The sequence below is a fragment of the Austrofundulus limnaeus genome, unplaced genomic scaffold (genome assembly GCF_001266775.1).
Source record: "Austrofundulus limnaeus strain Quisiro unplaced genomic scaffold, Austrofundulus_limnaeus-1.0 Scaffold157, whole genome shotgun sequence".
NCBI classification, from domain to species: domain Eukaryota; kingdom Metazoa; phylum Chordata; class Actinopteri; order Cyprinodontiformes; family Rivulidae; genus Austrofundulus; species Austrofundulus limnaeus.
The window spans coordinates 664,837-679,224 of NW_013952559.1; the positions used below are offsets into that span (position 1 = coordinate 664,837).

The following is a 14,388-nucleotide window of genomic DNA, read 5'->3' on the forward strand; positions in this document are numbered from 1 at the left end:
GAGGAGTAGTCGAACACAGATCTACTGATCCTTCAACACAGAGCATCTTCAGAAGACAAGTTGATAAAGTTAATTTTTAAAATCTGTATTGTTCGATACAGTTCAATACGGTTCGATATGGGTACATGTATCGTTGCACCCCTACTAATCAGGGATCCCTTTAAGAAGGACACTTGAACACTGACACAAGATAAAACATCATCTATGGTCATATTTCAGCAACGGGCAATAATACACCATTCAGTGGACATAAATGGGTCAAAACCACTTTGACTAAAATGTAACAAAATAAGAAGATTCACTGATAAGAAGTTGAAACCTATAACAWTTTAAACTTTTAAATAAAACCTCTTTTCTGAGCAACAACTACYAGAATAACATCTAACAATCGGTGTTTATGGGCCACGGAAACATGTTGGAGATAAACACCACACTACAGTTGTTGTTTATTCAGAGATTTGTATTTGATATGCATTTTGCTGCCAGGTAATGGCCAAGCAGTTGCCCTCAGTATGTAATCCACCCTAAAAACTGAAACCACGAGTGATCAACAAGCAGCATGACCCACTGTAMGATCAGGTTTCTTCTTAGAGCTCGACTCGGCTGATCTCTCCTGTTTGATTTCTCAACCCACTTTTTCCGTTGTTGTCATGATTATGTTGTTGTTGTTGTTCTGGAGACACAAGTGTCTGGTAATGGTAACTAATGAGAGTTTTGCTTGACAGCAACACACTTGGTGTTGCCTGTGCACCTGTGTCAGCCTTTCTGTAGCAGCATGACTTGGAGAAAAACAAATGTGATCCTCACAGTGTGCAAAGCATGACTCAGTGAAAATGCTTTAAAGGGAGTGTTTGTGGTGTTTATATGGGAAAAAAAGAGAATGGAGAAGTATAGAGACATACTTTTAACCAAAGAACTGAGGCTGAACTACAATAAAACAGATTTTTGTGTAGTTGCTAGTAAATTAATGAGAGTAATGTTTATAATCTAGTTTCGGGGATTAATTTATATTRTTTTAATAAGCTGAAAATTATTAGTTATCCTTATGTTGTACAGCTTTTTGTGACAATATTTGAATTTGAAGCAAATGAGTGACAAAACCAATATCGTAGAAATAATGAGACTGAGGCTATCACCAGAAATACCAGTGAGTAAAAATACAGTTTGATGATTTTACAAGAAGTTTCCCACTTTAAACCGGAATCATTCAGCATCACTAAAAACTTATATAGAAAGCTTACGGAGCAACACGAGAGATAAACATAGATCATGTGTTTCTCAAAAACACGCTGCACAAGCTTTATATAAAMCTTTGAGACATCAAACCCACTCCATGTCAGGAAAACTGTGAAACTAGTAAAATAAGAACAAATAATGCTGACATGGCAACTCAGTCACATTGTTCGCTCGTAGCGTGTTGTAACAGATGCACGTCTATGATTTGTGTGTTTTCTAAATTATTTCAAATAATTGTTTTTAAAGTTAATTCTCTTTATTTTTTGATGCATTTTTAGCTGCTCTGATTGAACTGTGTACAACCTTAACTTTATGATAACAATAAATAAACCTCTTGAAAATCCCAGGAATAAWAAACCGTGATGAGGAGTCCTTATTATTGCTCATTAATTAATGTTCTGTTCGTTTTGGTTAGGGAGGGGGTTCAATAACAAACTGTCCTGTTTTTTTTAAATTGAAAACAGTAAAAGCCATTCTTGCTGTGACCCACAAGTTGAACAAGTAAATAACACTAAACTACACAATAAACAACAGTTAAAATGTACAGAAATACTTGCACATTTGTCAAACTCAAGGCTCGTGGGCCAAATCTGGCCCTCACTAACATTTCATCCAGCCCCAAATGTAACGCTTTAAACACAAAATAGTTTTATATTCTCTCTTTATGTCACTGTATTTAGTGCATTCAGTTAGCCAACTTTCAAGCTGAGAAAAATATGTTTGAATTTTTAAGTAATATTTTATTTTGGTAATATAAATAAAGTAAAGATAATAACAGAGAATCAACTTATTTATTTATTCATTTTTTCCTGTATTCTCTTCATTCTCTTCTGATTTTATAGTCACACACCGGTAATTGGGTTTTTGGTGAGGGATTTCTTTTTTAACTTGCTGTATTGTGGTCAAATTTATGTCTAAGATRTAATAAATCAAAAAGTTGGTAGCAAGTAAGGCATAAGAAATGAATGATAAAAAAATGTCTTTCTTAATTTATTATGCAGAAGGTTTTATATGTTCTCAGTTCTACATGACATGTAATTTGGAAATGGTATTTTGTATTTCTATAAAATCAATTATATGTTATCTATAATTACTGCTAGAGAATAATTGGCTTGGGCCATGTTTTAAATGTTGRCCCCCTTGTGTAACTGAGTTTGACCCCTCCTAGTTTATGAAATCTGCTTCTTCTGYTGTATGCGCGCTCCCGAGACAACGGGCACACATTCTTCAGGGGACACATTCCTCGACGCAACACCGCATTGGACCGCGCGTGTCTCCTCCCCTCCAGCGTCTGCATTTACCGCAGCCTGTCCTGCTGCTTCTGCAGACAAATGAAAAAGTAGCAGCGAGTGKGTGGTGGTCCACCTGTCCGGACACAGCTCGTCAAGTGTCAGCTTCTCGCCTTCATTTATTTAATTCAATAAAACAACTCTTTGTGGTGAACACCGACCTCTAATTTCAGGTCGTGAAGTGCTACGCAAAGAAAAAGTGTGAAATTAAACCAGAGGTTTTCACGTGTTTTTGAATAACTACGGTCCGGTTTTAGCGTCTCCGTATTTTTGCCAGCGGGTTTTTCGGCGGTCTCCAGCCCCCTCGCCCCGCTCCGGATCAGCGATGCCTCCCGGTGTTGTGGCCGCCCCACGCAGCTCCTCGGCCGGCTGCTTCTGCGCCTGCTGCGGGGTGAGGACGAGACCCCATTTCACCGAAAACTCCGTGCTCTCCCAGGGGGAAATTTATCAGCTGTAAGAAACATTCTGTACTCTCGTTTTGTTTTTAACTGAGCCATTAGTTGTTCAACTCATCATTTTCTCATTAATCTCACTTTCCAGTAAATAATCCCAGTGGGCTTGCATGACAAAGGCTTGTGGTTTTTCCCCATGACTAAAACATAAAAGGATATGGCAGCACAGAAGCAGGAGGATGTGGTTTCCTTCCTTTTATTTCAAAAGAAATCTGTTTGCCAGATGCTACACCTGCTCATGTGCAAACCCCTGCATCCACCTCTGTTTTTATCATTTATGCTGTGCTTGGTTTGCATCTTTAGGGGGCACAGGTGAGCAAAGGCACATCATGTTCTCCACATAGTTTTGAAAGATGTGCTTAATTTGTCAGCTTTCAGAAATGCTGGGGTTTGATGCTGTTATTTCTACAGCTCGTCTGCACATGTTCATTCACGAGAAGCAGAGTTTCATTCTGAACTGTGTGCAGACTCAGCTGAGACGTTCCTCTTTCACATGGCATGCAGATCCTCTTGGCTTGCACGCAGCATTTTGCAATCCCAAATGGATTCAAGTGCTGGCATTTCTTTGAAAAGAAAATGGCATGTGTTTTTTTTTTGTTGTCATGCTGTCAGTGTTTTGTCGTTCCCTTTGATCCAACTGTTGGCTTGAGGATGAGGTGAAGGTGTTTTTTTTCTTGACACAGAAATGAACTTAACTTGGAGACAGTTGCCAAATTATGTATTTGGAGAGATTTGATATATGAATTTCCTAAATGGGTACTTCAAAATATTTGAGTCCTTTTTTTCGCTTCTGCAGTTATGCTGTTTAAAGCCTGATTTTTTCTTTATCTGTGACTTTTCCAGACTTCCTGTCTCTGCTGCTTCTTGTTTATCATTACTGCCATAACCAATGGGCAGTGTGGATATTTATTAGTTCCCTGACACTTTCACTTTTGTGTCAGGTTGTTCCCAAAGATAAAAGATAATAGAATAACCACTTTTGGCCACGTTTTTAGAAAGTAATTAGATCTAAATTACAGGAACATACTAAGCATTTTAAGTCTGTTATATAATACTATTGTGGACAGGAAAGTTGCGCCAAGGAGCTTAACTTGAGGTGCCAAGTTCTAACTAGGTATTTGTTCAGGTCAGAGACAAAGAGTCCAACACCTGCCAGTATTCGACAAAGCTCCTACAAATGGAGAAAGATCATTCTCTTCTTGGTTTTTAATTTCTCCAAGTCCGGCATGTCTTCTTTATTTCAGCCTCTTTGTCTTTTTCTAAACATATCAAGTTCAGTAAAACAAATGTGTTACTGGAAGCAGCAGGTTTTTGTTGCGTGTTCAGCGGTCATGTGTTGAAAGTTAATAAATTTTCTCTTTATTGCTGTGCATGGTATTGTTTGTTCAAGATGTCATGTTTATTATCTAACATGACTTACAGCTATTTATTTTGAAACAAAGCCCACTTTAAGGCTGCTGTCAAGCTATCTTTTATTTGTTTGATATAGCTGGGGAAGGACAAATAATGTTTTATTGTCCATTTAGTAGGGCTGTGTATTGGCAAGAATTTGGCGATACGATACATATAATGACAGACGGGTCACGATACGATATATCCCGATATATTGTGATACTGTAAGCAAGGTGATATATTGCGAAATATTGCGATTATTTTTGGTCCAAAAGTTCTATTAAATAAAAACCTCTTACTGGAAAAAAAAAGAAAAACCAAAATTCATTGTCTCAGAAAATTATATTACATAGACATGTGCTAGCCTTCCGTAATGTGAAGGCTGACTAAAGTTGGAAAAAAGAGCGCACAAGACACTTAATTTGGTTTAAAATAGAAACATTCTGACAAATAAGTAACTGTTGGTAACCTTACCTCAGCTTAGAAAGCAGAGGGTGTCGGTCTTTTCTGCTCAGATTCAGCTATCGGAGCATGAAGCTAATGTTTACTCACAATGCTAATGCTACCCTTACTCTCTGGCGCTCAAGAGGTAGAGGGGCCAAATGGCTGACTCACTGCTGCCAACTAGTGGTCAGAGGCTGAACTACAACATAAAAATGAACGGCTGGCAGGAAAGTTGACATTTTAAACCTCAATAAAAAAATCGATACAGGGCTTTAGAATATCGATACAATATCGGAAAATGAAATATCGTGATTTTTTTATTTATTTATTTATTTATTTATTTATTTATTTATTTATTTGATTAGGGAAAAGTGTCAAGTATTAACAATACTATACACTACAACATTTATAGCCAGAGCTAATTTGCAAWGCCYRTCCCTAGAWGGSCTTTTAGCAACATKAAATAAAAGTRTRAAATACAGTTAACAAATAAAAACATCACAATATTAAAACTCACTAACAAACTCATAAAACCAACTTAAAAACACTATGAAAAACACTGTAATAAAATGAGAACTAACAAGAAGTTATTTTATTTGGCAAAATGCATTACTTATACTCCCAATGAAACAATTTTTCCACCCACATTACTATTAAAAAACAAAATAACTGATTTACAGACAGGGATGTCCCGATCAGATACTCAGTATCGTATCGGTGGTAGATATGGCCATTTTTTGAAAATCAGGTAGAATCGGATTTAGTCATGTGATCCAGTGTTTGCGACAGTTTTCAGCATCATCATGCTTTACAACCGCTGTTAAGAAGTCAAGACATGTCCACAGTGTGGGAACACTTTTAAATGGAAAACAATGATGCTGAAACTGCATCTTGTAAAATCTGCAAACTGGATGTTTTTCATGGGAACAGCAGGGCTTGCTTTAATACTACCAACCTTGTCACTTGGAAAGAAATAAAGCTATTGGATCGGTATTGGAAAGACTAATCATTAAAAACAATTGGATTGTATCGGGAGCCAAAAAATCTGGATCGGGACATCCCTGTTTACAGATTGTGTTTTTTGTCAACAGAGTAATCAGGTTAATTGTAAACAAATATCTGCCTGAGTCAGTTGAAGCTGCCCAGGTTTTTGGTAAACGCTCATCTGAATGTTTCTTCTTTTTGTTTGTTGCAGCATCAGTGAAAGTTTCCTGACAGTTAAAGGAGCTGCTCTCTTCTTACCTCGAGGAAATGGCTCCTCCCCTTCGTCTGCGTCTCACTTCTCCCAGCTGCGGAGTAAACATGCAGGTGAGGTCCAAACCCCTGCCTATGAGTTCTGTTTATCGATGGGGGGGAAGTGGCTCAGTTTCTCTGAATGTATTTGTCTTCTTTACAGGTGACATCCAGCAGCACCTGCAGACCATGTTCACTCTCCTCAGACCGGAGGACAACATCAAGCTGGTAGGTACCAAAGGTTCAAAAACACAAGTCTAGTGCCGTTTAAAAATCTGGTTTATTTTTTCCTGAATTCCATTTTGTTTGGTAAATTTGGCGTTTCTGTCCGTGTTTTCCAGGCGGTTCGTTTGGAAAGCGCCCACGCTCAGATTACCCGCTACATGGTGGTGGTCTCAACCATCGGCCGTCAGGACACGGAGGAGAGCGTGGTGCTGGGCATGGACTTCAGTCCAGTAGACGGGTGAGAGGGTGGCGCCACAAACCTGCATGTTCCTAACTTTTAAACAGGACATAAAGTTAATTTTATTATTTAATTCCTTTTTAGCTCGTGTTCCGTTGGGATGGTTTTGCCTTTGTGGAGCGACACCTTAATACACCTGGATGGAGATGGGTGAGAGCCACACTGCAGCAGCAGAGAGCACTCTAAACACAAGTTTGAAAACATTTCTTACAGTGTTTTTTATGTTCAGGGGATTCAGTGTGTCGACTGATAACCGAATTCACGTTTTCAAACCCGTTTCTGTGCAAGCCATGTGGTGAGTCCACTTTTGAAAAGCAGTTTTCTGCTGATCTCCAGTTTTTATTGTTAAACTTACACATCTCTCTGAACCGATCGACAGGTCAGCCTTACAGTCCCTCCATAAAGCTTGCGAAGTGGCTCGCTGTCAGAACTATTTCCCAGGCAGCTTGTTCCTCACCTGGGTCAGCTACTATCAGAGCCGGGTCTCGTCGGACCAGGCCCGCATCAACGAGTGGAACGCCATGCAGGATGTGCAGTCGCACCGCGCCGACTCACCCGTACTTTTCTCCGATGTGTAAATATCACTTTGTTTTCTCCTAAGAGCTCGACGGATTAATGAAATTGCGAAACATTTGTAGAATTTATGCACTTGTTTTATGTCCCAACGTTTCCACAGCCCCACGGAGAGAGAGAGGACGGAGCGGCAGATAAAAACCAGCTTGAGGGAAATCATGACGCAGAAGGATTTGGAGAATGTCACCTGCAAAGAGGTGAGCGTGTTTCAGATCCTTCRAACTGGATGCAACCGTCGCATGAAAAAGGAAAATGTTCGATGCAGTTATGCTTCATGTTTGGTTTAATTTGGAATCTCTCTCTTTCCTCGACTGGGCGTAGATTCGAACAGAGCTGGAGATGCACATGACGTGCAACCTGCGAGAGTTTAAGGAATTCATCGACAACGAGATGATTATCATTCTGGGCCAAATGGACAGTCCTACGGAGATCTTTGATCACGTCTTCTTGGTAATTCCACGGTTGTTCAGTACTTGTTGGGCTTTGTTTCGAAGAAGCTGAAAATCTGATACAGCCTCGTGTTATTTGAACGTGATGTGCCCAATTTAAAGGTGCTTTTAGTCTTGTTTGGTTTGGAGTGTGTACTTCATGCCCGGCATGTTTTGCCACTGGATTTAAAAATGATGAAAAGCTCAGTGGGCAAGTCTTGAGGATTGCTTTCCTTCCCCACAGGGGTCTGAGTGGAATGCCTCCAATTTAGAGGAGCTGCAGAAGAGCGGGTAAGGAAGGAGAAAAACAACAAAACCCCCACTGTACTGTCGCTCCGTGCAGGAGAGTCAGGACACAGAAACCGTCTGAAATTGGCTTTCTAAAGTCTTCTTTAAACCTTTGTGTCACTTTCAGAGTTCAGTACATCCTGAATGTAACAAGGGAGATTGATAACTTCTTCCCCAGTGTGTTTGAGTACCACAACATCCGTGTTTATGACGAGGAGGCCACTGACCTGCTTGCCTATTGGAACGACACTTATAAGTTCATATCCAGAGCAAAGTAAGTCTCTCATAACCAGGGTTATTATAGTTAACGAAAACTAACTAAATAACAAAAACTCTAATTGAAAAAACATTTTAGTTAACTAAAATAAATAATAACTATAATAAAATGAAAAAAAGATATGATAACTAACTAAAACTGTATAATATTTTTAAAAACTAACTGAAATTATAGGTAGAATATCCTTAGTTTTAGTGTTTGTCAATTTATTTTGAGCCGTGTGGATCTTTTTTTTTTCAAATTGAGTAGTTTCACATTAGCTGTGATAGCACCGAGTTGGAGACAACTATAGTCATTGTCCTAAAATAATCACTCAAGTCCTTAGTTGGTAAAATTAAAGGCACAGTGTGTAGGATTTGTTGTTTTCAGCGATATCTAGTGGTTGAGTGGTTGAATCATCCTCCCTGGTCCTCCCCCCACCCCCACCCCCCACTTCCAAACTCAAAGGAGTTGCTACGGTGTCTCTCAGGTGTCAAAAACCTTTGATAATTCCAACYGCGATGTCTACCAGCAGCTTCAGGGCTAGTGATGTTTCAAGTGGTAAGATTATGAGCTTTAATAAGTAAAATTATCCCAGCTACAATGACAGACAACAAATATTACATTTATAGGATTACAACTAAAACTGTTTTTGACGCCGCCACCGCAGTTTGTCCTTCATGAGCCTTCGTAGACAAGATGGCAGCCGCCTGTAGTGGCGACCCGCAACCATGGAGATATAAACAGCTTTTTATAAGGTAAAAATAATAAAACAAGATCTTTGTCTGCAATGATTAGACATGATTTTTTATTATTGTCATTAGTGATTATCTCAATTTCGGCTGAAAGAATTGACAAAACCTTACAAACTGTGCCTTTAAGTTAAACAATTATTTTAGGAAGGTGTTGCTATAATGGACTGCTTTAACTAGTAATTAACTAGTTAAGCTTCAACTCACAGGAACATAACAAGCTTGATGCATTTGGCAAATATGTTTATTCAAAATATAAAAAAAACTAATACTAGAACTAAAAAAATAAACTAAAACTTAGCATTAAAAATGAAATAATAACTAATAAAAAATAGCAAATCCACTGTAAAACTAATTATAACTGAATTAAAAGGAAAAATTCACAACGAAATGAAACTAAACTATAATGAAAAACCCAAAACTATTATAACCTTGTTCACAACTCTTAATATTCTCAAATCCTTTTAGCCTCAGGGTTGGTGTTGGGTTCTTGCTTCCCCCCTGACGTTTACACAGCTGGATTAGAACTAAAAAATGTAAATCACCACACTGCCTCACACTATGGGAGCAGCTTATTTTAAAGCCAAATGAGAAAGAAGAGCCGGGACGGCTGTGTGTCAGACTCACAGCTGATTCAACAAATCTGAAAGTTTAACTGGAAAACCTAACTATAGCTACACTTCTAAAAAAAATCTCTTTATTAGTTTGGTGCTCTGATATAATTGTTCACAACAGATGGTTTCTTTTTAAGGTTTTTCTGTTGAAACTTCTTCTAATGACTTGCTTTGCTGAGCAACTGACAATGATAGGATGAAAATAAATGCTTTTTTTTGTGTGTTTGCACCAGAAAATCTGGGTCCAAGTGCCTGGTGCACTGTAAGATGGGCATAAGTCGCTCTGCAGCCACAGTCATAGCCTACGCCATGAAGGAGTACGGCTGGGATCTGAAGAAAGCCTTGGAATACGTCAAGCAGCGTCGAACTGTGACCAAACCCAACCCTTCTTTCATGAGGCAGCTGGAGGAGTATCAGGGTATACTCCTGGCCAGGTACACGCAAATACTCAACGATGCCAGTACATTAAAGTGCTGAATTCTTAGAGGGGAAAGGTCGAAAGAATAAAATAAAACTGGCTTAGTTCAGGTTTATTCATGTCCCAAAGGGCAATTACAGCAAGTAAAAAAGAAAAAATAGACATAAAAACTAAGAGACATGTACCAAAACATCAAATATCAGTTCATACATTAGTACTACGAGCAGTGTATGTCATAATAAAGGTACTAAAAGTCATGCTGTGAGCCTCAGTTTAGTCTTAATACATGTTTGAATAAAGCTGCATGGAACCGGTTTATTTTATTCAAATGTTTCTCTCTCTGCTGCAGCAAGCAAAGGCACAACAAACTGTGGCGTTCTCACTCAGACAGTGATTTGTCTGAGCATCACGAGCCGCTGTCTAAATCTTACGCTCAGCCCCACAGCCTGGGCCGTTCGGACCCCCATAACCAGGCCAGCATGACACCGGGCAGCTCSGTGAAAGATCTGCTGGAATCACTGGGAACTGCAGCAGTTATTGGAACAGACACCCAGGCTGGGGTCCGGTCCGGTCGGCCTGGCTCTTCTTCCTGTGGCGGGGCCTCGGATCCATCAGGTGCTGCTGAAAACGGGAGCCTCGACGCCCCCAGCAGGCAGCCGGACTCCCCCAGTTCTGTGTCTTCATGTCCCCCGCTCTCTAACGGTCTGTGTGACTCAGAGGAGCCGCCCTCGTGGCCTCCTCTGCACCAGCCCAGAGCTGCCACCCTGGTGCCTGAGCCTCAGAGGACCGATATCAACGTTGCACAAAGCGTTTTGGTGGGCCAGCCTCACCCGCCTCCATCCGTTCACCAGCTTCCCCTCTCCCCAGCTCCGGCGTGCGCCGACGAAGCCGTAGAAGCGCCGTCCTCTGTGATAAAACCTGAGCCAGCGGAAGCGCCGAGCACGCAGCAGTCTGCGGTGTTCGTCGGGAACGCCGACAGCGACTCGTCCCCGGCAGGCAACGCGGCCCCCCCTCCATCCTCGGACGACCCCGTCGGCCAGCCCAGCGCCGCTCCACCWGACAACGTGCTGCTGTTCGGGCACAGCGCCGATCACATCAACTTCTTCAGTGCCCGGGAGAAGTTCAAAGGAATGAGTGACGACGGGAAACCTCCCTCTGCTGCAGTGCAGCAGGCGTTACCGCCCAAGAGCTCCACTAAAGAGCACCTGCCGCTGACTCAMCAGGGCCCAACAAGTGAGGGGAATGAGGAGGAAAAAAGTAAGGTAACTTGTTTTTATCTTATAAACAAAATAACTGCTTCAGCTTTAGAAGAAGAAAGCTTCTGCTCTGGTGTCAGTTGGGTTGCATGTGCTGATTTTTTTTCTAGGCTGCTCTGGTGTAAGAGTGAGTTTTTATCTGCAGTAGTTTATTATTCTTTGAATTAAAGTGCACCATCTAGTGGCTTGAAGATGCAATACTGCATGTATCAAATATCTGCTCATTTGACTTACTTTTCCTTACCTTTTTTTCCTCTTTTTTTTTTTTTAATTTTTTAGGAAATGCATTTTCCTGTGCAGGTCACAGGAGTGAAGTCCACTGAGACTCTCAGCCAGCCAGAACCTCAAAGCTCCCATGACCAAGAAGTGACAAACCCGGAGCAGGAAGCTGAGGATCAAGAAGTTTGCTCATCGAAGGAGCATAAAGCCAAGGAGGATGAGGAGGGAGCGCCCGCCGGCCTCTACAGCGACTGGACCAGAGGCTCGGTGCGGCGCGTCACGCAGCAGCTCGAGCAGAGAATGAAACAAGAGCACGAGACGCCGCCACCCTCCTCCGCTCTGCCGGCCCTCTCCGGGTGCGCCTCCGGTTCTCAGCGCCGTCCAAACAGCATCCATTCCACGTCCGTCTCTCTGCCACACGAGACGCCGGCGGTCCGGCCGGTGTCGGCAGCTGGTGCTGAGGGTACTAAGTTTAGAGAAGCTGTAAGAGAAAATGCTCACGTGAATGATAAAAGCACAAAAGGACACAAACCTGCTGATACCAGATTACTCTCTACCTCTTCTGCGTTCCAACCCTCTCCGTCTCCGTTTGCCTCGGTGAACTTCCTGTGTTTGGAGGGCGTGACTGAGTTAGAGTCCGCAGTGGACTGGGACGGCTTCACGGAGGGACCCCATGCCGACGTGGTCATGCGGGACACGTGGGAGACTCTGTGTGAGCTGGGGACCTTCTTGGACCAGGTGGGTGGAAGCTGCGCGCCGCGGTGCGCCGGAAGCGCTCCGAAGCGAGGCGGCAGCTTCCAGAAGAARGCGAGGGAGGTTGAGGCCAGGATTCGCCAGGCGGGCTTGACCCCGCCCTCTCTGATGAAGCGCTCGGCCTCGCTGGCCAAGCTGGGCTGCCTGGAGCTTCTCGCCAACGACCTGAGCGAACGGGAGCTCAGCTGCTCAGCGCCGCCTCCGGTCCACACAGTCAGGGATGAGTCCAAGAAGCAGTGGGTCCACCGCTTCGCTCCCTCAGACAGCCAGCAGCCCGAAACCCCGCAGACGACAGCAGATAGACTTTCTAAAGCTGCAGAAAGCTCCGCACCTTCTGATCCAAACCCACAGAGAGGAAAGCTCCTAAACATGGGTCAGAACTCTCTGCATTCATTTGGACCGACACTTCTGACCACAAGGCAGCAATATGGCAGGACTCACCCTCTGAGGCAGCTAAAGAAAAGAACTGTTAGTACTCTGTACCACACCATGTAACCCTCGCCTCATGGGTCTGTGTGTGAGGGAGAAAATCAAGGGCAGATGTTGGATTTGTTCAGCAAAACAAACCAATGCCTTTTGCCTTAAAGGATTCCTTTAGTAGTTTTTTTTTGTACATTTTCTCCCCTTACAGGTCCTGTAAGACCCTTTGTGAAATCTATGAAGTCAGGATGAAAGGAGTGGCAAAAGGCTGTGAAGGTTCCAATAAACTGAAAATAACACAAGAACTGATAGAAATAAAAYAAAAACATAACTGACACACTTGTTTTGAATGTGGACACACCTGAGCCTGTACATACTCCGTGTACATCACTGCTGGTTTCCTTTGTGTCATTCTCAGATTTACTTGATGGCAGTTTGGTGCGATGTGTAGCCTGTTTCTTTTCTTTCCATATGTCTCAGTTTGTATTTGCTGGTTATGCTGCTGCTGGCAAATCACCGGACACTTGTCAAACTTTAGTTCAGTTCATCTAAATTTGATAGAAATAATACTCATAAGATCTCTGTTTGATCTTACAAACTTTACAGATGGGTGTTTCTCTGCAAAAGGAGGAACAGGAAATGATTGTTGGAGTTTTGCAACAAAATAAATGTTTTGCTGCTCAACCAAATCTGATCCTCACAAACATCAGGCGCTGGTTTCCTCCTGTGATGTCCTCACAGTTCTGATGCCACTCATTTTTATGTTTTACTGTAAGAACATATTTGGGGGCTGGGAGTTGAGGACAGTGTACATGAGTTTCCTGCTGGTTTTTTTTTTTTTTTTTTTGGGATGTAAAGATCTTGTGAGTGCTGACATTTTAGAAACTGCACTTTTTTTACGTTTTTGTTTCGATGAATGAGTTAGCATCACTTCTGCGGGAGCGTACATCTTTTTGATTTGCGWACGGATCTGTTTTTGTACAGGTTCAAGGAGTGTGTGCCTCTGACTGGCAAGTGAATCTTCTCTGCAATCAGAAATGTCTGGACAGGGACGTCTGTCATCCGTGCACTTTACTCCCTCTTGTTTTCAGTTTTAATGTGGCTTTCTGGATGTGGGTTTGCTACTTTTCGGGGAGCATGCTTAGGATGTAGTAGGTGTTGGTATGTGTGCGTGTGTATGTGTGTAGTCGAAAACATTTTTTGTGGGGTTTATTTTAATTTGTCATTGTAAATATTCTTTTATATCATGTGCATCAACTGTGACCATTAAATAATGGAGTTTACTAAGAGCTGGGTTCACTGTGAGTCTGTTGACGTTTATCCAAATCTGCCATTTTCTTCACACATTGCTGTGACTGGATCTCACTATTTATTATTATTATTATTATTATTATTATTGTTATTGTTATTATTAAATAGGCAAGCTTACTTAAAGAACATTATTTTATCTGCCATTGTTCCAAATTTTATCATTATTTTAAAAATCTAATTTTCTTTTTCTTGTCAGAATTGCCCATGGTAAAAAAAAAGATTTAGCGTTTGTGTTGACGCTTGTCTTCATCACTTGACACATTTTGCAAGCTGTCAAGGCTATGTCATGGCAATATCTTGAATAAGTTAAGAGCAAAAATAGAAAAAGGAAACGAGGCAGAATAGTCACAAAAGCCCTGTTGGTTCAGTGCTGAATAATAAACGATGAACATGATTTCATGATCAAAAACATCCATAACTTTAATAATTGTGATAATCACATGATTTCAGTGTATTTAAAAAATATTTTCATATTTTTCTTTTTTTAATTCACTGTCAGATTTGATATTTGTGGTAGATAAGTTTTATCCTCATCCTTACTGAGACAGGAGGTTAAAAAAAAGCAGGAAATGATCTCCCAAAATATTATAT

At 41.4% G+C, this 14,388-nt stretch overlaps 1 protein-coding gene across 2 annotated transcripts in view; it reads left to right on the forward strand.

The window, feature by feature from the left end:
* Positions 1-13,775, forward strand: part of ssh2b (slingshot protein phosphatase 2b) — a 30,394-nt gene extending 16,619 nt beyond the window's left edge. Inside the window, exons 1-14 of one of the 2 annotated variants that reach the window (XM_014016917.1) lie at positions 2,496-2,978; positions 6,009-6,121; positions 6,210-6,274; positions 6,388-6,509; positions 6,594-6,659; positions 6,739-6,804; positions 6,889-7,083; positions 7,186-7,279; positions 7,404-7,532; positions 7,755-7,801; positions 7,926-8,072; positions 9,654-9,854; positions 10,188-11,100; positions 11,374-13,775. In XM_014016917.1, coding sequence (XP_013872371.1) covers positions 2,851-2,978; positions 6,009-6,121; positions 6,210-6,274; positions 6,388-6,509; positions 6,594-6,659; positions 6,739-6,804; positions 6,889-7,083; positions 7,186-7,279; positions 7,404-7,532; positions 7,755-7,801; positions 7,926-8,072; positions 9,654-9,854; positions 10,188-11,100; positions 11,374-12,561 — 3,474 coding nt within the window. In that variant the 5' untranslated portion in view covers positions 2,496-2,850 and the 3' untranslated portion in view covers positions 12,562-13,775. Of the gene's footprint in view, positions 1-2,495; positions 2,979-6,008; positions 6,122-6,209; positions 6,275-6,387; positions 6,510-6,593; positions 6,660-6,738; positions 6,805-6,888; positions 7,084-7,185; positions 7,280-7,403; positions 7,533-7,754; positions 7,802-7,925; positions 8,073-9,653; positions 9,855-10,187; positions 11,101-11,373 lie in introns of those variants that run through there. The other variant, XM_014016918.1, reaches the window with a different exon arrangement.
* Positions 13,776-14,388: the final 613 nt, after the last annotated feature.